At 61.7% G+C, this 25,199-nt stretch overlaps 1 protein-coding gene across 2 annotated transcripts in view; it reads left to right on the top strand.

Annotated features, from left to right (window-relative positions):
* Positions 1-25,199, top strand: part of SHROOM4 (shroom family member 4) — a 58,056-nt gene that overhangs the window by 20,375 nt on the left and 12,482 nt on the right. The window contains exons 2-5 of one of the 2 annotated variants that reach the window (XM_084639045.1): positions 11,264-11,415; positions 18,201-18,332; positions 19,916-22,154; positions 24,152-24,213. In XM_084639045.1, the coding sequence (XP_084495171.1) occupies positions 11,264-11,415; positions 18,201-18,332; positions 19,916-22,154; positions 24,152-24,213 (2,585 nt within the window). Of the gene's footprint in view, positions 1-11,263; positions 11,416-14,262; positions 14,856-18,200; positions 18,333-19,915; positions 22,155-24,151; positions 24,214-25,199 lie in introns of those variants that run through there. The other variant, XM_084639046.1, reaches the window with a different exon arrangement.

Here is a 25,199-nt window from a genome sequence, read left to right as displayed (position 1 = left end):
CATGCAGAGCTGCGCTGCCCACCCCATGGGAGCAGCCTGCCTATTGGAGAGTGGTTCCCTTGGCACCTCTGGGGGCAGTGTGGGGCACTGATCCAATTTCCAGCCTGAGGAGCTTAGCATCAGGGTGCTGGACTCTGTCCCCTCTGGAGGTGTCACCATTTACCAGCTCCCCTCAGTGCCTGTTTCACCCTGCGCCCAGTCATCTGCTGGTCCATGCCAAATGGGCCTTTACAGTCGAGGGTGCTTCATGCTCACTGGCATGGTACTGTCCCAGCCCCTGCTGGCTATCTACCCCTGGTTCAGCCCACTCCTGACCTGCAGCCCCTGCTAGCCCAGCCCTGGGCTCCCCCTGCAGGTGTCTGGCTGGTGGATCTTGCCCACATACTCAGGGTCTAACTGATCACCAGATTAGCAGTCAGGAAGGAATTTTCCGCTGGATCAGATTGAGACAGACCCTGTGGGGTTTTCACCTTCCTCTGCAGCATGGGGCATAGGTCACTTGCAGGTTTAAACTAGTGTCGATGGAGTTTCTGTAATTTGGAGTCTTTTTAAATCATGATTTGAGGACAGCAGTGACTCAGCCAGAGGTTAGGGGTCTATTATAGGAGTGGGTGGGTGAGGTTCTGTGGCCTGCAATGTGCAAGAGGTCAGACTAGATGATCACGATAGACCCTTCTGGCTTTAAAGTCTATGAGCTCTGCCCATGCTCCTCACTCCCAACCTGTTGCCCTCTGCTAACCCAACCCTGGGTTCCCCCCTCCCCCAGCTCTGCTGCTGCCCCTCACTCCCGATCTGCAGCCCCTCTGGCTGTGTTGGTCCTGGCCCCTCTTCTCCAATTTGGGGTCCTATGGAATCGCTGGCATGTCCCGTCCCGTCCCCCACATCCCCCCGCATGATTCCAGCCATTCTGGGGAGAGCTGGTGGCTGAGCTGTATCTGCCAAAGTGGTGCTTAACATTGTCCTTGGATCTCCCTGTCCCCAGGAGCAGCCCTGGAGGCCCGAGGTAGATGAATGGGAGGCTTGAGGTGTTCTGCCCCGCCCAGGACAGGCAGGGAAATCCCAGCCCAGCCCCATCAGCTCTCCTGCCCTTGGTCCTGGCACTGGCCTTGCACCACCCCCACCCCAAGAAAACAGACCGCTCAGACAAACCACCTTCCATAAGCAAAGTCAGCTCTGACCCCCGTGCATGCCTGCCTGCCCACGGCCGCATCTTCGAGCCCCCCTTGGCCTCCAGGCATCTGAGGGAGCTCCCTGGCCTGCAGCATGAGCAGGGGGGACATAGAGCAGGTGGGCTGGAGCCCCTCTGTCCCGCCTCCCTCCCCGGAGCCCTTCTCTCCCTCGGAGGGGTTCAGCCAGGGCAGGTTGGCTAGCGGGAGCTTGTGCTGTTACCATCTCTGGTCTGTGGCTCAGCTGGAGCTGGCAGTGCCAGAGGGCAACACCTGGGGGCAGTACCCTGGTGCCTTGTGCCATGCATGCCAGGGATGGTGGTGCTAACACCTCTCTCCATGGGCTGCACAGAGCCCAGTGCCTGCTGTGACCTGGGGCTGGTGTGCAACTCCCTCCCCGCTCCTTCCCCCAGGCACTGAGATTCCTCTCCTGGCTGGGATCTGAAAGATGGGGTGGGAGCTGTACTGGGCCGTCCCCTCATCTGGACTCTATTTCAGCAGCGCGCCAGAGATGGCAGGAATCCGGCGTTGGGAACTGGAGTGATATTTATTTTCTTTTCCAAATCCCAGCTCTGCCCTGGCTGGCGTCGATCAGAACTTTGTGCTGAGCCTGTGACTCGTCGCACTGTCAGCGAGCACCGGGGAGCCCCGGGAGTTCCTGGGGCCAGGGGAGCTTGCTGTGTTCCAGGGGCCCTGCTGGGGGGCTGTGGGGAGCCTGCTGCATGTCATAGGGGCTGGGGGAACCCAGTGTGTTCTGAGAGGCTGTGGGGAGTCTGCTAGGCCCCGTGGGCAGCCACAGCGTGCCTGTCGGGGGGGCCTGTGGGGAGCCCCATGGCCAGCCTGCTGCACGCCCAGGGAGAGCCCGCTGTGTGCTGGGGGCCGTGGGGCTTGTGGAGTGGATGCGACCAAAGCTGCAGGTGAGGAAGTGACAAGAAACGCACCTCGTCTCCTTGGCTCATCTGAAGCTGTAGTTCCTTCCAGGCCTTGCTAGGTAAGCAGGGCCACGTCTGGTATCTCCTTGGCTGGGAGTCGCTGTCCCCAGGGATGGCTGGCGTGCTTGCAGGAGCTGGCATGGCTGTGCTCTCCTCTGAGTCAGTTGCCCTGGACCCAGTTGGCAGCACCAGGCTGTTTGCCCATAGAAGTGAGGATCTGGGGCAGGGTGTCCCTGGCTCGGTGGGGAGCACATGCTCTATGGGGGTTGCATTGGCCTGTAGCATCCTCAAGCCCCACATTGGACTCTGCCAAGCTGGGGCCCCACAGCCCGTTCCCGGGAATCCAGCTTGGGAATCCAGCTCAGGTTATTTGCAGCTTGTGCCAGAGCAGGGCCTGGTGGGTGCCCTGGCGTTCAGTGCAGTGCTGGGGACCACAGGTAAGATCCTGCAGAAGCCGTGCTGTCACTTTGGCAGGGGGACGGTCAGTGATGTGGGGGTGCAGTAGTGATGGGTGTTGGAATGGCCCCTTGTTGCCCCTCCCGGGAGGGACTCAGGCAAGGTACCCCTGTGGGAGCGGAGCCAGTTTACCCAGTTCCATCAGCTGGGGAAGGATCTTCAGGCTCAATCACATCCTGTTTGGGGACAAGCCTAGGCATGAGCCACTGGCCATGCCCGTCCCTCCTTGGCACTGCCCATGCATGGGCTGTGGAGGAGCAGGCTGGTGTGGGTGCTCTGGCACCAGAACCAAGCATGAGAGGGTCATTCAGAAGATTCCCACTCACCCCATTTGTGCCATGGCACTGGAGGGGCCATGGGCAGCCCTGGCCTGTGGGACGTTCCCACCCCCTACCCCACTGAATGGAGCCCAGCGGGTGGGGGAACCAAGTGAGAGCCGAGCTGCTGTTGTGCTGGAGTCCATCGGCCAGCTGTGGCACCAAGCGTGGGGTGAGCGTGTGGGGCGTGGCATGAAGCTGTCCCTGTCATTGCTTGGGGGTGGTGGACATTTGGCCCCCTGGGCTGGGCAGGCAGGGTGCTCCTCCTGCCCAAAGGGGGCTGGGCCTGTTGGAGATCCAGGGGAACAGAACCGGAGACCAAAACACAGGCCTCTCGCCTGGAGGGGTGTGTGGGGTGCCCTGTGGTGGGGGCCACTGAACCCAAAGAGGCAGTGAAACTGAGCAGGGCACTGGACTCCTGACTCTTTCTGTGTTGCCACATTGGGTAAGCTCCTCCCTGTTTGTGCCTCAGTTTCCCTTGTTGCAGTGGGGCTAGTGCAGAGGTGGGCAAACTACAGCCTGTGGGCCACATCTGGCCCACGGGACCGTCCTGCCTGGCCCTTGAGCCTCTGGCCGGGCAGGCTAGACCTCTGGTCCCTCCCTTGCTGTCCCCCCTACCCCGCAGCTACGCAGCCACGCAGGTAGCGCAGATAACTGTGCGGGGCAGCTGCTAGTCCTGCCGCTCTGAGCAGCATGGTAAGGAGGCAGGGAGCAGGGGGGTTGGATAAGGGGCAGGGGGTCCCAAGGGGCAGTCAGGACAGGAGCAGGGGGCAGTTGGATAGGCATGGGAGTCTTGGGGGGGCGGGCGGTGGATAGGTTTGGGCAGTCAGGGGACAGGGAGCGGGGAGGGGGTGGATGGGGGGATTCCTGGGGGTGGTGGTTAGGGGTGGGGGATCCCGGGAGGGGGCAGTCAGGGGACAGGGAGCGGGGGGGGGGGTTGAATGGGTCGGGGTTCTGAGGGGGGCAGTCAGGCAGTGGGAAGTGGGAGGGGGTGGATAGGGTGTGGGGGGCCAGGCTTCCCTACCCGGCCCTCCATACAGTTTCGCAACCCCGGTGTGGCCCTCGGGCAAAAAGTTTATCCACCCCTGGGCTAGTGCTACACTCCTTCCTGCCTATGGCACTTTAAGCCCCTGCGGTGATGGTGCTGTATCAGGGCTGGCTTCCACCCCGCTGTTCCCCTGCACAGCACCCCCTAGTGATGCACATGCATCATGTTGGGGCATGGTAGCTCCTGCCAGGGGCACGGTGGCCTCATGGCTTGCAGTGGGCGCAGATAATAGTGATAGCATGGTGGTGCTCAGAGGCCCTGCTGGGTGCTGTATGAACACAGAGAGGAGGCCATCGCTGCACTGCGGGCCTCCAGCCGAAGGACAAAGGTGGGCTGGGGAGGGGGTGCAAGCCAATGCATCTGGGTGAGTCCTGGCCCTGCCTGGCTAGTTCTGGGGCTTGTAGCTTGGGTGGCGGTTTCCATGGGGGTTGTGTGGGGAGCAAGGGGCAGGGGAGAGGACTATAGAGCTGGGCAGAAGTTTTCCAGTCAAATTATTGTTTGGGAGGGTCGATATTTGGTCTGAAATGATGGACTCCATTTGCTGTGAAAATGGCATCACAGTGCCTCATGGACAGGGTGGATTTTTTTTTAAAAAATTTTAAAAATCTGATATTTGAAATTTACATCAGATTTGTTTTGATAAAATGTTTTTTGAGGAAAAAACCTATCTAAAGATGATAGTTTTAATTAAGAAATATTATAGCTCAAAGATATCTCATCATGGAATAGGGATTATAAATTCGAATTCTATAGTATGAGACAGTATGTTCAAGTAATGTTTAAGAAAAGTTTGTAGATGAGTTCCAACAGTTCATGGATTAGGGTCCCCATTTTATGGGGTTCCAAGGACTTCTGTATAGATTATTTAGGTTAATCTTTCTATCTATCCAATGGGGCTGAGTTTAGAAGATACCATCAGAGATGCTTAGTTTTGCCGTTCTCAAACTGTGGATTTGTGTCTTCAGAGATAACATGCTTGTTAACAGCAAAAATGTTTTTAGTTAATTAATATATAGAGGTGAGAAATAACAGACCTCAACCCTATTGTCCCTCTGCAAATTTGTGTACAGAGTCAATCCCTTACCTCTTTCTAAAAGTGCAAAGTTTCAAAAAGTTCAATTAATAGAAGATTGTTGGGGGCAGAATAGATCTGGACAAGGAGAAGATGTCTGGAGATAAATGTGAGAAGGGATGGACAGGCAGTAGAAACAAAAGTGAAAACTGTTTGACCAGCATATTCCAGAAATTTTGAGGTCTTTCTGAGTGTAGCCTTCATTGATTTGAGATCTACCATACCATTCCCTCTCTCTAGAAGGGAAAACCTATAATGAGAGCAGGCCATAAAAGAGACCCAGTTTGGGAATATTTTAATGAAGTTCCTCTATCTGTGAAGAATATGTATTAAGGTTATAACAACCAACAAGAATGCATTTTTATATAGAAATTCATGATTAAATCGAGTCTTCCTGACTGGTGATTTAAATCAAATCCACCCTGCTCATGGGAGTTTTAATTCAGCTCCCTCTGGCTCCTGTTCTCTATGGGCCAGGTGCTCTGGCCAGACTACATTTCCCATGGGGCACCGTGGCAAGCGGTGCCTGTCATGTGCCTACTCCCCTTACCTGAGTGCATCATGGGAGATGTAGTCTGAATGCAGCATGGCCAACCCCAAGTGTTCAAACATCACAAGTCAGCCCCCCAGAACCAGGAGATTTCGAATGCAGAGTAAAAGGTGGGCTCTCTTGGTTTGGTTGCTGAGTGTCCAGGCTGGTCTGGTGAGATTTGCCCTGCACTTCGGAGAGCTAGAAGCATAGGGGTTTTTAAAATGAAGGCTGAGATTCTCCTCTTGTCACAGGACTCCAGGTGCTGGGGCTTGAGAAAAAGCACCAAATATCGCTGGGCGAAATCATGAGAGTTGGCAACTCTGTGAACTCTAGCTCCCATGAGGCACCACTGGGCATTTGGAATTGCTTTATTTGGGGGTCCAGACCCCATTTGCGAGAAGCTCTAGAGGAACTTGCCAAGCCCTGAGGTCAGACGGCTGCGCTCTGTCGGCATCGGGGCTGTAGGGGCCCTTATGGAGGGATCTGAAGGTGGAGGCAGTAGCAGCTGTTTGAGTTTGATCCAGGAGTTTCCTGGTATAGAGGGGGCAGCACAGGAGCCAACACAGTGGAATCTGGCAGGTGATGCTGGGAATGCTGCTGAAGCCGCAGCAGGCGGTTGCCTGCCCAGATGAGTTGGGAGGTCTTTGGGCTGTCTCCTAACCCCTGATGGTTTGAGGCCAGCTCTCTCCTTGTGTTGGGGATGCTCTCAGCTGCTCTGTCCCAGTCTCACCTCCTCTGGCTCCATGCTCCAGGTTTGGACTTTGATTTGTGCGCTCCCTCGGCCTCCTCTTCTGTGCTGGGCTCCATGCATCTGTTGCTGGTGAGATCTGGCATACCTTTGCTATGTTCTTGCTGATACCATCGCTCTGCGCAGGGAGTCACCGGCCACCTTGCTGCGCCCGTGGATTCACCCTGCCCAGGGATTCATATGTTGGTTTGATTCAGTGCTTGTCTCCCAGCCCCAGGAGCAGTCTCCTCCCCAGAGGAGGTGCAGCATGGGGAACCCCTCCGCACACACCCCGATGCTGCCCTGGGCTGGAGGGGCCCCCTTGCAGGGGACAGCAGCAGCCTTGCCTCTAAGGCACATGTACTCATTGGCCTCTCTGTGGAGATGGGCAGCACTGGGAACCTGTCTGTGCCAATGTGGGGCCAGTTTCTGTTCAGTGGCAAGGAGCCAAGGCCCCAGTCCACGCTGCCCACCGATCAGCAAGTGGGGCTGTCGGTACTAGCACTTTCAGGCACTGATCTAGGCTGGCAATGCCCGGGAGCTGGAATGCCCAGCTCCCCTCGCCTACAGAGCCCCTTGTCCTACGCTTGCCATGGGGTGGATGTACTGATACCATGGACAGGGTGACTGGGAGCTCTGGACACTGGGCTGGCATTTCAGCTCCACAATGGGCTTTTGTGCTGCCCCAACGCTGCTGGGGAATCTGCGGGGAGAGCAAGAGACATTTTTCAGCTTCCTTTCTTTGCTGTGAGATGCATGTGACTGGGGCGGGGGAGGGAGGCAGGCCACGCCACGCCCTGCTGGGCTGGGCTGCTCGGCTCAGCATGCCTCCACCCCAGCCTGGCCTGTCTTGGGAGCACCTGGCCCCCTGGGGCAGAAGCCTCCTGTCCCACAGCGGATCCCCCACGGTTGATTCGACAGCCGCCCCAGGCCAAGATCCAACAGTTGCCAGGTTGGTTTTGTGGACCCGGGAGCACCAGACCCTTTGGAGAGTGGTACGAGCGCCGCTGCTGTATAACACCTTGGTCCCTAGTGCACTGCTTGTGAGGGAGGGGGAACTCGGCTTTCCTGCTTTGGGATTTCCAAGCTCCCCAAGCAGGGTTGGGTCAGGGTTGGGGAAGGGAGGCTCAGCTCTGTCTGGGGGCATTGATATGGAGAAGGGGCATTGATGGCCTATCCCCTTTGCAGATAAAGGAGCAGCACCAATGGTGTAGGCAAAGTGTGGGGGGGTCCACATCTGGGACCGGTCCAGGGTGTGGTATCCTCCCAACAGGGAATTGGTTAAAGCTCTGGGGGACAGGAGTGCCAAAGTGGTGGGTGAGGAAGGGGGCATAGTGGAGGATGGGCACTGGGGCGTGCAGAGCGATGGCTGGGATGGGAAGACCTGCCCTGTCTAACCTGTGCAGCCCGTGCTGGGGGAGAGCGGGGGTCAGGCACAGGGCTGGACCTGCGGTGTGATGTGCAGGTCGGCGTTGCCCTCAGTGGGTGCAGCAGACAGTGGCAGGAGCCCTGATAGCCTCCTGGGGGAGCAGGATCACCCCGCGGAGCCGATCCCTGGCCAGGACTCAAGGCACCTTCTGGCTTCTCCAGGGTTTACCAGAATCCCAGCTGCACTGGTGCAGCATGGCAGGAGGGCCCATAGGGAATGTCTGAGGGATGGTGGGTGTCCACATGCCATGGTGATGGGCACTGGGGCAGTGACTAGCAGTGCAGGACGGTGCCGCAGGACGGTGTGTTGTCACCAAGGCTGCCAGGAGCCAAGTGGGGCTAGGCACAGGGATGAGGGGTTGGAGGGTCGCTGGCGTGTTCTGCATGGCCTTTCTCCCACAGAGTGGGGAGGGCAATACAAGGCTGTGACCCTGGCGCTTGGGGCCAGGTGGGCCTAGCTTGCTGGCCTCCCCAACGGCCCTGGCGCAGGGCTACTCGCTCTGTCAGAGCGAGCTCGGGTGCTGCTAGCAGCCAGAGTCGGATCAGATCCATAGCTCTGGAATTCCAGCAGCCAGACCAGGGAGCTGCTGTCCTGGAGTGGGGGCGCCATGTGGGTGGGGGCCACCAAGAGCTGCCAGGCTCTTCGGAGCATGCCAGTCTAGCTGAGTATTGTGCTGGCCTCATGAGTGGGCATAAACACCCCCCCCCCATGCACACTGGTGTTAGGCAGGGGGCTCGATGGCAGCCCAGGATGGGTACTCCAGTGTGAGTGAGTGGACCCTGGGGCCCAGTCTGCCCTGGAGCGTGGGGCATGTTGGCTCAGGCTGGCCACCCCGGGGCGGGAGCCCTGGGCTTTGCTCTGAGGCTGCTTGGTTTTTTCTGTTTCTGCTGCAATCACTGTATCCATGTTCTTCCCACCTGGTCTGTATTAACCCAGGTTCCTGAGGGCTGGGCAGGGTCGGGCGCTGGCAGCCAGGTCCCCCAAGGGCTGTGTGTGGGAGAGTGGGCTGTTCAGGAGCTTGGGGCTTATGGTGTGGGAGGGGTTGGGGGTAACGTGAGCATCCACAGCACACTGGGGGGTAGCAGCTGCATGAGGGCCGGGACCCCCATCCACTTCAGGCCCACAAGCCAGCTCTGGGCAGGCTCCCCAGGACGTGTTGCTGCTGGCTGTGGGAGTTCCTACAGCTTCCTCCTCAGCCACTGTTCTTGGCCACCATTTGAGGGGGGTACTGGGCCTCGGTTCTGATCCAGCACAAAAATCCCCATGCCCTAGAAAGCTGGGTTGAGACCCGAGACCCCCGTCACACCAGCGATCCTCTCTTGAAGCTCTTAGCAGGGTGATTTTCCTTAGTGAATGTCGCCAGCTAGACTGTCCTAGGTGGAGATGGAAGCTCTCTTGCTGTGGCCCCTTCTAGCTCGGTCTCCTTCCAGGTGCCTGCACAGGGGAGGCCAGAGTTGGTTCTAGTGGCATGGGACATGCCCCTCTAGGAGCTGGGCTGTGAGCCCCAGGCCTCACCCAGCAGCTGCATGATGGCTTCAGGCAGGACGCTGCGGCTCAGCGGGGGTACCCTCTTTCCTGAGCCAGCTGGGGTTAATAGCAGCCAACCTGGGAGCTGGTGTTGGACTGCCGTGCCCTGGGGCACGGGTGGTAAGGGGATCTGCTGGGCGTGTAGGGATCAGGGCCAAGTGACATGCTCATGGAGCCTCATGCTCGTGGCTGGCCGCACTCCCAGGTGAGCACTTGAGAATGGCCTGTCCTGTCAGAGCCGGAGGAGGGATTTCCCCAAATGGCAGCCTAGCGCCCCATCAGCCAGAGGGGCCGTCTCCCCTCAGCCAGCTGGGTGGGGGAGGGAGTCAGCTGCTGCCCCTCCCCCCTGCTTCGTGCCCTTTAACCTCTTGTGTGCCAGGTTCAGTGATGGGTTCAAGCGTAATATGACTGGGATTGAGAGAAAACCTAGGGCTGGGGGAGGAGGAAACTGGATGCCTTCGACAGAGGGGATACTGGGATGGGGGAGGGGGGAGCGGGCGGGCGGTGTCCAGCCCAGCCAGTCCATTCAACTGTGTCTTGGTCTGCTGGTGGCTGTGCAGGGACATGTGTCTCCAGTGATATGCTGGCACCTTCTTTCAGACTTAGCCGGCCGAGCCACTTGCTGCCAGACAGCTGGTCTCCAGGCGCTGTGTCATGGTGGTATAGGTTGGGGGCACTGCTGCCGCCTCCACCCCAGGAAATCATCTTCCCCCATCGCCAGCTTGGATTGGCGAGCAGGTGGGGAGGCAGGTAGAGGAGCTGAATGTCATCGCTGGGAGGGAGGAGGAGGAATGGGGGTTTATGTGGATTTTGTTGGCGATGGATGGGTAGGGTTGCCAACTTTCTATTTGCAGAAAACCGAACACCCTTGCCCTGTTTCTGAGGCCCCACCCCTGCTCACTCCATCCCCCCCTCCCTCCATTGCTCACTCTCTCCTACACTCCCTCATTTTCACTAGGCTGGGGCAGAGGTGCGGGAGGGAGCGAGGGGGTTGGGGTGCAGGAGGGGTCTTTGGGCTGGGGCAAGGCGTTGGGGCACGAGAGGGGCTGCAGCTCCGGCTGGGAGTGTGGGCTCTGGGCTGGGGTTGAGGGGGTCGGAGTATGGGAGGGGACTCTTGAGTTCGAGTTTGGATGCAGGAAGGGGCTCAGGGCTAGGGCAGGGGGTTGGGGCACAGGATGGGATGAGAGGTGTGGGCTGCGGGTGGTGCTGCTAGTCTCAGGCAGCTCCCAGAAAGTGGCCGGCATCTCCCTCTGGCTCCTAGGTGGAGGCGCAGCCCAGCAGCTCCATGCGTTGCCCCTGCCTGCAGGCGCGGCCCCCACATTTCCCATTGTCCTCAGTTCCCGGCCAATGGGAGCTGCAGAGCTAGCGCTCAGGGCGGGGGCAGCGCATGGAGCTCCCATGGCCGCACCTATGCCTAGGAGCCAGAAGGAGATGCCGGCCGCTTCCCAGGAGCTGCGCGGAGCCGGGCAGGCACCCTGCCCACCCCGCTGCAGGTGACCAACTAGACTTTTAATGGCCTGGTCAGCAATGCTGACCGGAGCTGTCAGGGCCCCTTTTTGACTGGGCATTCTGGTTGAAAACAGGACACCTGGAAACCCTATGAATGGGGATGTAGGGGTGAAGGGAGGGGTTGGCGGCAGGGAGGCTGTCACCTGGAGGCCTTCAGGCCCTGACTCCCGCAATGACTTTCCAGCCCCCACAATATATGCACCACCCTGTACCCTACCTTAAAGGGTCCTGGCGGGACATCTCCATGGACATGGTGTGTTCCAAGCTCTGGCCTTGTGGCCCTGGCACCCCCATCGTTTGGCGAACTCCCAATCCCATGAGACCTCTATCCTGCAGTAGCTGGGCCTGGGGCTCCCCTCGAAGGCAGGACGGGTGCCAGGGGGGCGCGGTGAGGGCTGGACAGCTGGATGTGTTGAAACGGGTTCCCTGCGTCACTGGCCAGGGTACTGGGGCATCCCCAGAAATCAAGGGCCTGGCTGCCCCACACCCTCTGTGCGCGGGTGAGCACAGCGCCCGGCCCATCTGGGTTGTCTTGGATCTGTGCCTAGGTTGAAGATGGGGGTAAGGCGGCCCTGTCCCGCAAGATGCGGACCGGGGACGAGCTGGTGAACATCAACGGCACCCCGCTGTACGGCTCCCGGCAGGAGGCGCTCGTCCTCATCAAGGGCTCCTATCGCACGCTGAAGATGATTGTGAGGAGGTAGGAGAGCGGGGCCCTGGCTGGTCTGTCCTAACATGGAGAGTGGGTGAATTGTCCTAGAGCCAGCACTGCTGGGGGTCTCCAGGCCCCAGGGAGGGCCCCACCCTGTGGGCAGAGGGGAGAACCGTAGGAGAATCCAGGTGGCAGCAGTGTAAGGAGGGGTCCCCCCCCCGCCCCAGAGATGCTGGGGGGCAGCGAGGGGCTGAGCTGACTAGGCCCCGGGTTGGTATGTCTGGGTGCTGCGAGGCCCCGTCCGGCCCAGTCAGGGGAGAGACCAGAGCAGAGGCATTTCCCCAGCAGCCCCAGCCCCCTGGCACTCACTGCCCAGAGTTAGGGCTCCAGGCTAGAGGGTGCATCTGGGGATGGCTAGGAGCATGTGGCTGGGGGCCGGGTGTGTGCCTGGCTCACTGCCTTGCTGTACAGGGGGGGCCATGGGACCCTATCTCCCTTCTCTGCCAGCCCCCGCCAGGCCACCTCAACTGGGGATTGGGGAGGAGACGCTCTGAGCAGGGCTGTCCCAGCAGGTGAGGGCAGGGGGTTGGGGGAAACTGGGGTGTGTGTGTGTGTGTGTTGGGCTTTCCCCATTCACAGAGGGGCAATGAGCTGGGTTACCTCTCTCCTGCACGTGGAGCTTCCTGGCCCCTGTTTGGTTCTACTGGGCCCCCCACTCCCCACAGCAGGCCCAGGCTCCCCTGCTAGCTGGGAGCAGCTCAGAAACCCCTCACAACCCCCTCCCTGCTCAGCCTGTCTCTTTGGAGGCACCTGACCTCCAAACCCAGGGAGGAGGAGCAGTGGGGGTCGGACCCCCCCTTCCTCCAGCAGTCAGGTGTGTCTGTCTCCTCTCTGCTCTGAGAACCCTGGGGCTGACCCCCAGCACCACCTTATCTCCAGACCCCCAGTGCCCTGCCCCCTTTATCTCCTGATTATTTGGGGTGGGTGAGTCTAGCCGTGGGGGGTCTTATTGTCCTAATAGTGGCTGCGGAGCTGACAGCAGGCCCCCCGCCCCCCCACCCCCTGGGGCGCTGGCAAAAGTGTGAGGACTTGGGCGGAAGGTCTGGCTGGAGCCAGGGCCCTTTGCCCCTTTGGGCTTCCTGATGCCCCTGCCGGGAGGGAGGCAGCCTCGGTTGAGCTCCAGCAGCAAGCTCTGGTGTATGGGGGCACAGCTGGGTCTCTGCCTAGGCAGGGCTCTGGGCTGTGCAGCCCCAGGGAGCCCTAAAGCCTTTTGACTGTTTCAGCTTGCTCCTGCGATGCCAGATACCCAGGTGATGGGCCCCGGAAGAGGCTGGCCTGGGTGTGGATTCCCGTGTACTGGAGACCTAGGAAAGGCCCCTGCTCTTGGCTGTAAGGGGCCCTGGCTCAGTAGGGACCCCCGCCCCCCCCTCCCCCCGGTTCCAGGCCTGGTGAGCCCCGACCAGGGACTGGGGAGGCATTGGCCCTGCTGTCCTATGGTGCTCCCAACCTGAGCCACTGCTGCCCTCTGGTGGCTGGAATGTGACTGTTTTCTACTGTTTAGAAGTGCCTGGACTGGAGGCGTGGGGCAGGACACAGCACAGTCTGTTGGCCCCAGAGCCCTGGCGTGGTGTCAGGGATGACTCCTTGCTGAGCCCCAGACCCTCTCCCCTCCCCAGGGGGGCTACGCCCTGCCACTCCCAGGAGGGGTGGCTGCCCTGGGGCTGGCACCCAATCTCTGGCCCGAAGTCCGGGCCCGAAGCCTTTCCTGAGCACTGTGGCAGCCAGGCTCCTTGCTTGGGGAGAGGAGCCCCTGGACTCGGGGTGGCCCATTGGCTTCTTCTGCCAGGGCCAGCACAGCCAGGATCCCCATGCTCCATCCCTCGACCGCAGGCAGGGAGATAGCTGCAGAGGTGTGGCACTGGCTGGGAGGGGACGCCCCAAGGGACCCAGTATCTCTGACCACAGTGCCCCCTTGCCCCCCGAGGAACCATTTCCCTGGGCCAGAAGGTCTCCCCGATGAGCCCGGATCAGCCCGCAGAACCCGGCGCTTGCTGCGGCTGTGGGGCTGCTCAGTGCCAGTGACATGGGCTGGGGGCTCTGCCCAGGGAGCTTCACGTGGGGCTGGGGGATTGGGGGAGGGTGAAATGACCCTGGCCCCGAGCTCTGAGCTGGCTTTCGAGGCTCCAGCCACGTTTCCTGCCCCCAGCCAGGGGCTCCCCTAACCCCCTGGCCCTGCCACCCTCCCCAGAGCTGAGGCTGCAGGGCTGCCCGTTCCCCTTGATCTCTTCCAATCTCCACCCCCCTGTGACCTCCTTCTTCCCGGGCTCTTCCCACGGCTTCCTGTGCGAGGGCAAGGGCCGGAGGTGGGGGGCGGCCAAGCCCAGCTGCTTCGGGCAGGGAAGCGGCTGCAGCTGTTGTGGTTTGTTTTGTTGCAATCAGCACTAGTACTGGAGCGAGTCCCCAGGCAGAGCCCACAGCCTCCCCAACTCTGGCTGGGGTCTCCCCGGGACAGGGTGCTGGGTGCACCCTGACATCAGGGCCTGGCCGGCCTGCCTGGCCAGAAGCTGACCTGGCTTCTTCGTGCTGCCATGTGGGGCAGCCGTGGCCCCTCACAAATGGCTGCGGGAGATGTTGGCAAAGGCAGCCCCTGGGCATGCCAGCCAGAGATCCCTTCTCTAGCCCTGTGGCCCTTGGCATTGTGGGAAGCAGCTACTGTGAAGAGGAGGGGAGCACTAAGGCCATGCATAGGCCCTGCTCTCCCCTGCAGCTGGAAATGCTCCCTGATCCCCAGGACAGCCCGTCTCGGCCGAGAGCCTGTGGGTGCAGGGGTGGTCCCCTTTCCTACAGGGCGCTAATGACTCTTGGGATCTGAGTCCCTTGCGAGGAGCAGGGCAGGGGGCCTGTCTGGGAGCCTGCTGGTCCCACTGACTCAGTGTGCCTAATGGGGCTCTTGGGCCAGCGGGGCTGGTGCTGGTGGCTCTGCTCGTGCCTGCTGTCCCATTTCCTCCTCATGGCTACTCACGGAGCCAGGAAGCCCTGGGATGCTCTCCAGCCCCAGCCAGCTCCCTCCCTGTTTTCTCTCCCATATGGCAGCAAATTCCTTGCTGTCCAGAGCTTATCTCCCCTGAACATCGCTTCCTCACTCCCTTCCTGGCTGCTGCGGGTGCCCGGGAGCAGGTAGACGATTGGCCGCTGGGCCTGGGGGTGGGGCTCTCCGGACCGGCAAAGACTCCCGGAGAGCACTGGGATCTGGGATCGGGGTCGGCAGCCACAGTGCTAGCAGAGGCTGCCCGGTGTGGCACAGCCAGCGAGCGAGGGCACCGTCTATGTGGTCTGACGTGGCACCCAGGCTCGTGGCTCCACAGCACGGGGGGGTTGGGCTGTGCTCCTGGGGGAGGCGTTAGGGGCAGCAGGTCGGCCACGAGGGACGCAACGCTCTAGTCTTTGGGGACACCCAGCCCAGATCTCTCTGGAATCCCGCATCCATGGTGAGTACGGGGCCTTGGGCTGGCAGGGCTCCACTGGCTCCTGGCACTGATGGCCCCTTACAGCCTATCTCTGGGGAGCAGCCTGGTTTGCCCTGGAGGGAGCCAGGCCCAGTGGGACATGGGGAAGGATGGATGCCCTGCTTCTTGGCTTGTGCCTTGCCGAAGTTGGCAACTTCTGCCAGGAGACGTGGGGCACAGCTCGGGCTCCCCAGCACTGCTTGTCCTGTGGCTTTCAGACAGCTCTTCTCTGGGGCCCTGCATAGCACCTGCCCCCTCTCCCACTGGAGTGTGCCTGAATCCTGACAGAGCATCACCTCCTGTGACTCCCATGCTGAGCACACAGCTCTGCCGGTGCCCCGCACTCCCGATCTGCAGCCCCCTGCTAGCCCAGTCCTGGGCTCCACCCCAGCTCTGCCGGTGCCCCTCACTCCCAAACCACAGTCCCCTGCTAGCCCAGCCCTGGGCTCCTCTCTACACAGCTCTGCTGGTGCCCCTCAGTCCCGACCCATAGCCCCTGCTCTCCCAGCCCATGGCTCCACACACACACAGCTCTGCCAGAGCCCAGGCCCCCCCTCCTCCACCCCTGTGTCCCAGTCCTGCCTCACACAACACAGAAGCAGCTGGTCTTGCCCAGTCGTGGGACAGCTTCATGATGTAGCCAAGCCCCTAAGGTTCCTAATGGTTTTGAAGCCCATTTCACTCAATGCCAGTCTGGGTGGAGTCAGGGTCTCCTGAGAAGTGGCATGTTCCCCTGCACTGCACCCTGTCTTTCCAGGCCTGGCAAGGGGCTTGTGGCTCGCCCGTGGCCGGCTGCTGCAGTCATCTCTGCCTCCCCTCACAACTCAGGATGCAACCTGCAGGGCTCAGCAAGACCCCCTCTGATCTTGGTACTGCCCTCGACTGAGCAGCATGGGCACCTCGGCCTTATCCCCCGAGGTCTGCAGCTGGATGAGGGGCTGCCCTTGCAGATCAGACCAAAGGCAACGTCTGGGGCACGCAGCTGCTTGGAGAAGCCTAGACTGGGCGGCTGTTCCTGGAGGAGCCAGGAGTTCAGGGCCAGCACTGGGGCGCCAGGCCATGTGCCAGCAGTTGATTGCTCAGTGCCAGCTAACAGTGGTGGTGCAGGGCTGTGCAGGGACGGGTCAGGGCATTCCAGGCTGGGTCCCCAGCCCCTGCGCCGCGGCACCATGTGGCCTGGCACAGCTTCCTGTGCCCATCCCTCACTGGGCTGGGCTGCCACAGGACTCATGTGGTGCCCTGTAGTGGAACAACTGAGCCTACCTTCTGGGCTTCCTGGGGGTGATTCTGACCCCCCCCCCATGTCATGCGCCTGCCAGGAGCACGTCTCCCCGCAGGAGCGGGCAACTGTGCAGTCCTGCTGTGCTGGCCTGGCACCGACCCCACGGAGCCCATAAATCCTGGCATTATTGCCATGCTATCAGCACGCGGTCCCTGACCCCCACACAACAGCTTCCTCTACACTTCTCGCCCGGCACCGCCTGCACGTCAGCGACTCCGGGATTGGGATCCCAAATCCCTCGCCCCTGAGAGCAGGGAGACGGCTCTGCAGAGCCCACTTCTTCCCTGAGGGGCCGGGCTGGCCTGGCGTGAAGTCATTCTCCCCCTGGCTGCTCCCTCCTGCAGCATGTGTTAATAGCACCGCGCGACCCTGTGCTGGGAACCCGGCTGGTTCCCGCTCCCAGCCCTGTCCTTCTGGCGTCAGTTTCCCCTTGCTCCTGTTCATTGTGTCACACCGTGCTGGACCCTGGTTTCTGTTCAGTCCAGCCTGGGCTGCTGGGCTTGTGCTGAACCAGGGTGTGATGCTGTTGTGTAGGGCTCTGGGGCACTGAGCAGCTCCAAGGCTCTGCTCAGAGTCCCCTTCCCTCCCCCCGTGGGGCATTGTGCGTGGCAGGCCCAGGGGCTGGGAAGGGGGATGAAAGCCAACTCAGCCAATGCATAGTTCATGTTGACTCCTCTGTCTCCTGCCAACCTGGCTCCTTCCCTCCATGCCACTTCGTCCCCCAGCACCCCGCCGTACCCCACGTGCTGTTGGGATACTCAGGCTGGGGCAGCAGTAACGTGCCATCGCAGGGAGTCTCTTGGCCTGGCTCTGGGAGCCTGGGGTCGAGTCCCACCATTGGCCTGTGAGTGCAGTGCAGGACCCTGTACTGCTGGTGGAGAGCTTGTGTGTGCAGCCAGGCCCAGCTAAAATGCCCCTATTTGCTCTGTGGGGGCAGGGTGCTACCAGTCTGGGTGCTCCTGTGGGTGGCAGTTTGGCTACCTACCCTGGTAGCCCAGTGGCAGTCAGAGGGCTCCCAGTCTCCCAATGGGATCACCCAAGGCTGTGAATTACTGGGGGGATTTGCCTGAGTTCTGCCCCCTGCCATCCAGAGCCAGGCCTGGGCTAGTGCTCTGTGGAGGTGGCTGGGATCTTTATTTAGGGCCCTGCCCTGGCTTCCTGGTATGAGCCCGACTTTCCAAGTTGTCCTACCTATTGGAGCAATGCCCATAGAGGGTGGGGGTGGGGCTGCCTGGATAATCCCCAGCACTCAGCCAGTGTGAGTCCAGCCCGCAGAAATCATGAGACTGGCTTAAAATGTAGGCGTTAGACCCGAAGCTGGTTCCTCCGTCTCCTGGCGTCTGAGCCTGGCGGAGCCCCTTCGCCAGCTTTTCTTCCCAGCCACCAGGGCTAGAAACCTGCTTTTTCAAAATCCCACACTGAGGGCCGAACATAATCCCATGACTCTGGGAGCTGGGGCTTGAGGATATCCCAGGCTTTGGGGTACTGTGCTGGAAAGGGAAGGTGCAGTGCGTGGGTAGAATGGGGACTGAAATTCTCATCACCCAAAGGGTGAGGGGGCCTTTATCCCAATAGCGCTGGCCCCTCCTCTGCCTGTTGGAATGTTGCGGAGGGAGGGGTCCCCCCCATTGTTTCAGTTGGTGGGGAGCAAATCCCTGGCCCTGCTGGCAGAGAGGCAGGAGTGGGGAGAGCCATGAGGGGCAGCCTGGAGAAAGGGCTTCCATGCCCTGGATGGCTTTGTCTGCCTGGTGGGAGGCACCCACTTCCCACCCCCAAGTGCCAGCAGCTCCCAGCCCTTCGCTCAGAGGGACGGGAGCTCCCCCAGGATGGGGAGCGTGGGATGCCATCCTCTGGGCTGGGCAGACACAGGGTGAGAGAGGACGCCCCCAAAGACCCCAGTAAGCTAATGGGGAACTCCTCCGGGATGTCCCGCTAAGGGAGCCTCTCTGTGGAGGACGGGACGGGAAGTTCTCCAGGAAGTGAGCTCAGCCCAATGCCTCAGCCTGGTTTCCTCTCCATTCTTGGCTCTGTGCTGCTCTTGGCAGGAGGAACGTGCCCGTCATCAGGCCCCACTCCTGGCACCTGGCCAAACTCTCCGAGGTCCGGACCGAGGCTGCCACCATGCACTGTCCCTCCGACACCTTCAGCTTGTCTTGGCACTCAGGATGTGACTCCAGGTGAGTCCCACAGCAGCTGGGGTGTAGCCCAGTGTGTGCCACTGGCTCTGCCTGCCTGGACTTGCTGCCCTGGGGCACCTGAGAGCCCTCTGGGTGGAGGAGCCCTGGCAGGTGCCTGGCTCTAAAATGCCCCCTTGCTGGAGCAATCCAGACCCAAGCTAGCTGCTCCCCACCTCTGGAGCCCCTGCCTTGGGCTGCCTCTGGGCCTCAGGCGCTGGGCCGGGGCCCAGCAATGGTCGCTTGGTTGCCAGCCAGGCATAGGTGGCTCCAGGTTGGCTGAGGCTGATTTTGAGCCTGGACTCATTTCTCTTCCCTGGAGGATTGCAGAGGGCAGAGTTAAGGCCAGCCATGCTCCCCAGAGCTGCCCAGGAGTGGGTCCCTTAGATGTGAGCTTTGCTCTCACCCTGGCCCTCGGGGTAATGCAACCCGTCTGTCACCGTTAGCCCTTCAGTTCCCTGGCTGAGCTCTGCCTTAGTGTTCTCTGTGCCTGGGCTGTGGGAAAAACATCCTTGTCCTGCTGTAACACAGAGGGCTCGGACCAGAGGGCCACATGGCCCCTGTGACACGCCATTAGCCAGCTCTCCAGAGCACGCTTTATCCCAGCATGAGTGCATGTCTCACCCTGGAATTTTCCACCTTGGGCTGGGTTGTCTCCAAGCCCAGCACGTTCTTCCCCTTGCTGGCCTGGCTGGCTGCTGCCCCGCCTTCCACTGGGGCCCTTTGGTACTGCCACAGGGCCCCCTAGGCCCGTTCTGACAGGAGGAGCTGCCCTGTTCCGTGGCTGTCTCCCTGTCTTCCCCGGGGATGGTTCCCCCCTTTTTCCAGCTCTGGTTTGTTCTGCTGAGCTCCGATTCCTGAGCAGGAAGGGTGGCGGGCCAGAGCCAGCTGCGTTGCGAGCACGGAGCTAACAAATCCCAGCTGTCTTGGCCAAGTGGGGGGCTGCGAATGCCACACTGCCCACAGTCCCAGAGGACAGGCGAGAGCATGCTGCGGGCCCAGTGGATCCCCCCCCTCCCCCTGCGGGCCAAATCCTGCCCTCGCTTATGTGCAGTAATTCTGGCTGCGACCCCTGTTGCCTCAGAATAGGAACTAGCATCCTGGGGCTGGGCGAAGGGCAGTGAGACGAGCGGAGCTGGAATGGGCAGATCACCTCTTCCGGGAGCATCACCTGGCTCTGCCCACCACTTAATCCACCGAACAGGGAGATACCTGATGCACGCAGCCCCTGCCCACAGTGGGGCCAGGGCAAGGCTGGAACCAACCGTCCCCAGCGGGGGCAGGCAGGAGGTCCCACCCCTTGTTGCACCAGCTTCTTGCCCCACTCCCCCCTGGGCCCCCTGTGCAGTGCCCACAGGGGAGCGACTCCTTCCTGACCATGGCAGGGGAGCTGCCCAGGAGCTTGCTAGTGTTGTGTGAGCTTGCAGAGCTGGGGTGTTTGAGGGGTGCACTGGGCCAAGGGGCATCTGGTCTATACCTGGCCTGTGAACGGCACCGTGCGGCACAGGCCGGGTTTCCTCTGCCCATGGCGCTGGGGGGGAGGGTGTTTGCCCGGTGCCGCTCACACTTGCTGTGTCTCTCTCCAGTGACCTGTCCCTGCAGTGGGCCCAGCTGTCTCGCCATTGCAGCACAGAGAAGAGCAGCTCCATTGGAAGCATGGAGAGCCTGGACCCGCCCAGTCAGACCTACTACGAGGGCAGCCTCTCGCCCGTGGACCAGAGCATGTACCAGAACAAACGTGACTCTGCCTACAGCTCCTTCTCAGCCAGCTCCAACACCTCGGACTATGCCCTGTCCCTGCGCCCCGAGGAGACCTCCTCCACAGACTCCATCCTCCAGGGCCTGGGCCCCAGCCGAGCCCACGAGGGGCGCTACCTGCAGACAGGCAGCGAGGGGGCAGATGTCTCCTGCCAGCTGTGTGGGCACCTGGCACCCAACTCCAGGCCCTCCTCATGCCCCCACGAGAGCAACCTGTCAGGCTCCTCCAAATCAGGCGCCCCTCCCCAGCCCCCCGTCAGGAGGGACAGCCTCCGGGCCTCCAACCCCCAGCCAGCTGGCACCGAGCGACGCCGGGCCTCCGCGCCCGCCGATGTCCTGCACCTCCCGGGCAGGTGGACCTCAGACACCTTGCTCTGCCTGCGAGACAAGGAGCCCGAGGGGGTTGGAGGCCATCCGAAAGAGCGCCTGTCTGCCGACCAGTACTACATGCTGAGCTCCCACCTGGACATGGAGCAGCTGTTAGGGGAGAGCACAGAGCATCCCCACGGAGCTGCCCGTGGGCAGTGCCAGGACAACGGTGCTCACGAAGGAGAGCCAGGCACCAATGGTGACCCTCCCCCATCTCCTCGGAAGGGGCACCGGCACAGCGCCCCTGAGCAGCTGCTGGCATCCCAGCTGCACTCCCTGACTGTGGCCACAGGCAGCAGCTGCTGGGATACCCAGGTGCAGGACGGGCACCAATGGACTGTGAACCCGCTGCACTTGGAGCAGCCGTGCCCTGGCCGACAGACAGAGGATGCCAAAGAGCAGTTGTGCGGGAATCCGGCCATGGGCACAGACCGGGCTGACGACCACACGACGCAAGCCCAGCACTCCCCCAGCTGGGCCCAGGACTCCTGCCACAGCCAGGGGCCATACAGGTGTTACTCAGAGCTGGAGAGATCCTGCAGCACCCCCGGTGAGTCAGCCACACCTCCGCAGCCTGCTGGCCTGATCCCCACGTGCAGCTCCGAGGCACTGGTAGAGGAGGGGAAGGAGTCTGGGGAGAGCAGGCCATGTGCCAGGAAATTGGGCCCTTCTCATCAGCGATCGGCCCAGCTTCGGCGCCGGAGCGAGCGCTTCGCCACCAACCTGCGCAATGAGATCCAGAGGAGGAAGGCCCAGCTGCAGAAGAGCAAGGGCTCTGTGGCTCTGTTGTGTGGGGAGGAGCCAGTGGAGGAGACTGACGAGCCGTGTGAGAGCCCCCCTAATTCCTCAGCCCTGCCACAGGGCAGGCTGCCTAGCTCAGGCATGGCACAAGCCAGAGCCAGGTGCCTGAGCCCCACGTCGGGTGTGGCACCTGCTGGGAAACTTGGCAGGAGCCTCGGCCGCCCTGCTGACAGGAGTGCCCCCACCCCCCAGTCTGCACGGAAAGGCCCCAGCCCCCCTGCCCCCGACAGGGAGAAGCACAGGGCTCCGGCAGCTGGGGGCCGGTGGCGGTGGTCTCCAGAGCACAAGCTTCAGCGGGCCCTGAGCCCTGGGAAGGCGTACGCCAAGGGGCCGGAGGCGCCTGCCTCCCCGCTGCGCCTGGCGGAGGATGCTGACCTGCTGCCCTTCGCTGACCGGAGGAAGTTCTTTGAGGAGACCAGCAGGTGCATGGGGCGCCTCCCGGCCCGGCACAGCAAGCCCCCCAGCTTCCGGCCGAAGGCAGCCGAGCCGCACGCCTTTCAGCCACTGAGTGCTGAGTGCCGGGAGCTGCGGCGCCGTTCCGTGGACCAATCGTACCCACCCCTGTCACCTGGGCGGCAGAATCTCCCCGCCTATGCTGAGTGCTGCCTGGAGCCGCCTGTGTGCTATGCCGGCCTCCCGCGGCATGCCGAGTTCGAGTACCTGCGGCCCTTTGCCCGGGCCTGTGCCGGGACGGCCCCACTGCGTTGCGAGCCCTGCCTCTACTGCTCCAGCGACATGTGCCCCACACTGCTGCAGAGGAACATGCAGCCCAGCCACCATGGCTACCGCTGCCACCCCCACCCCTGGGTGCCACGGTGCTCTGACTGCTGCTGCTCTGTTCCCCACAAGGCTCTGGAGGAGAGCGAGCCCTGGCCTGGGAGGAAGGCGTTCTTGCCGGTAAGAGATCCTCCCTGCAAGCAGTCTCTGGTGCCAGGTGGGCAGGCCCTGTGGCTGAGCCTGGCCCGGCTGAGTATCAGCTTGTGGAGAGGTGCAGGGGAAGGCTGTCAGGGGGATTTGTCTGTCTGTCCCTGGGGATGGGGAGCCAACCCTGCTTAAACACTAGGAGTTGCCGCCTCCTTCACCCTGCCTCACCCTGAGCCCTTTGCGCCATGCCAGCCACTGGCAGCAGGAGGCACCACTCCCCTCCCAGGGTGTTTGAAGCTGTGGGGCAGGGGGTGTTGGAGCAGGGCAGGGGCAGAGTTCCTGGGAGGCAGTAGGGGACAGGGGAAAATGCGTATTGCGTGACTGCATTTGATCCCCAGTGGTTCCCCAGCTTAGGGAAGGGGGTCTGTCTGGCACATGCCCGGTGTGTGTGGGAGGAATTGGGTACCCCTTGCCTGTGACCTGCCCATCTCTGCCAGGACAGCAACTGGCATCCCCTGCCATTTGTGTTTAACTCAACCTTCTCCAGAAATGTGCCATGGGAACCCCCTTGCCCCCCGCCACACATGCCCCTGCCAAGCCTGGAGCAGGCAGCCGGTGTCCCTCTGGCACCCCTAAGTGCTGCTCCTACACTGGTGGAGAGGGGAGGGCGAGGAGTCAGGTTCCTCATGGCTGTGCCCCCCAGCCAGCAGATTGCTAGCTGCGGGCCAGGGCAGCGGGAGCCCAGGGAGGGAAGCGGTGGGTCTGAGCCAGGGCAGGATGGAGCTTTGTCTCTCCTGGCCTGGGGGCACAGCCAGGGAGCGTTAGCCAGGGGATTACTCACAAATGGTGATGCTGTGCCCATCAGCCCTTCCTCCTCCCACCCTGCCATGTGTCCCCATACCATTGGGGTGGCATGAGCGTGGGAGAGTGCTGCATGGCAGCCCATGTAGCCGCTGGGCACCTTGGCATTGCTGGCTGGCAGCGCTGGCTGGAGAACAAAACTCGGGCACAAGAAGCATTGTGGTTGGTGTTTATTTCTGTTAAACCCAGCGCTGTCTGCAAACCAGAGCCTGAGAGAGCCGCAGCCTGGCATCAGGACGCTCACCGGGGGCGACCCCGGTTCAAGGGTGCCTGATTCAGAGCAGCCACTTGAACCCGGGTTTCCCATGTCCCAGGTGGGTGCCCCACCTGCCGGGCTGCTGGCTGTTCTGACCTCTCCCAGATTCCATCCCGGACCCCAGAGAGTCTCTGCCGCACATTTTTCGTTTGGCTGAATCTGCCTTGTCTGACCCCCCCGCCCCTGCCAACCACCCATCCACGTGCCAGCTGGCGCCATCCTGCCAGTGGCCTGTTTGTGGCCAAGCCCTGCTGTATCACACGTCCTTCCTGGGGGTGTCACGCTCTCCTGTCAGTGCAGGCTGCTGGCAGTGGAAGGACGTTGGTGTCCCTTGGCTGGGGGTGACTGGAGACAAGAGGGATGGGTGAGGGGGTGTCGTTTCCTGGCAGGGCCTCAGACCCCAAGGGGGCGGGTGTCCTGAGGGCTGGGTTGAGGCTCTGGTGCCTGCCCAGCTCTCCCGCTCATGCCCCGCCCAGCTCCATACCTGTCGGGCTCTGACAGGACCTGCCTGGCCTGCTGCGCTTTGGTGGCCGGAGCTGCCTGCATGAGCCAGTGCAAGCCCCAAAGCTCCACTGCCCAGGGAGCCTTCCCCAGTGCAGTCTCTCCGCAACAGCTGGGAACCAGCCCTGCAGCCCAGCCCCACGGAGGGAGGGCAAACAGGCTCAGCAGGTTTGTGGCTCTATGGGAGGGCGGTGGGGGGTGGCAAGCGAGTGCTAAGCTGGCTGCCAGGACCATGCGTTTCCTTGCTGAGACTCTGCCCTGGTCTTTAGGACTGTGAGCGGAAAATAGCCCCTGTCCTGCTCCTGGGATGTGAGGGGTGGGGGGCAGTGGCTGGGCGGGGGGCTGGAGAGCACCAGTGGGAGGGGCGGGTGGCTCGTCCTGGCCATCTCACTCCTCTGATTCTTGTTTGCAGGAATTTCCTCTGGAGGAGTGGGAGCCTGGGGTGATAAACAGGAAGGGCAGCCAGTCAGTGAGGTAAGGGCTGGGGGGGGGGAAGGGGGGCAGGTTCCTACTTCGCAGGAGCCTTTGATGAGGGGCTGGGGTGTGGGGTCACCGATAAAATGGCCAGCCAGCGAAGGGGACAGAGGCTGCCTGTGACACTGGATCTCATGGAGAGCCCCGTGCACCCCGGATGGAGTCCCCAGCACTCAGCTCACCCAGACACTTTGCTGGGACACTGCCACTTCCAAGTGGTGGCCTGGTGGCTTGGGTTGGGCAGTGGCCCTGCCCTGCAGTACCTGCTCGGTTGGGCTATGGCGGGGGGCTGCTCCCATCACCCAGCCCAGGCTCCTACCTGCTCCCCCATCTGGGGTGCTGTTGATGGAGGAGAGGGGTCCCTCCTGGCCAGCGGGGAGCACCTGTGGTGGTTCAAGGCTTTGAAGGTGGACAAGGGGGTGAGAGCTCTGAGGAAGAAGCCCCAGAAAGTCCCGGGGTCCTGAGTTAGCAGCCCGGGCTGGGGGTATCACGTGCTGCAGGCCGTGGCGGGGGCCGCACAAAGGGTGGGGGTGTCTCCCAGCATGTTTTAGCTGTGCTGGAGCTGGGGCCATCCCCTGGGGCCCTCGTGTCAGGGCCCCAGCTGTGGGGAGTGGGTCGAGCTGAGCCTGGCGTGGAGGGGACATAGTCCAAGTCCAGGCCAGGAGCAGCAGCCCATGCTAGTGCCATGTTGCAGGAGCAGGTTGAACTCAAGTCGATGAGTTGTGCCAGGCTGGAGCCAAGTGAGCCAGCTGAAGCAGGGTCAGTGGAGCTGAGACTGGGTGAGAGGGCAGGAGCGGAGCAGGGACCAAGGACATGGAGCAGGGCTGGGCCAGGAACCGGGAGCTAGGCAAGGGACCAGGTGTGCACAGCAGGGTCTGTTAGCAGCAGCAAGCCAGGGATCCTCCCAGCTGCACTGACAGCCTCCAGGTGTTTTTTCTTAAGCAGCGTGCCTGGGCCAATCCAGAGCACAGGAGGCTCCAGCAGCC

The sequence above is a fragment of the Lepidochelys olivacea genome (genome assembly GCF_965140295.1).
Source record: "Lepidochelys olivacea isolate rLepOli2 genome assembly, chromosome: 9".
Classification (NCBI taxonomy): Eukaryota; Metazoa; Chordata; order Testudines; family Cheloniidae; genus Lepidochelys; species Lepidochelys olivacea.
This window is presented reverse-complemented; position numbering and strand designations above follow the sequence as displayed.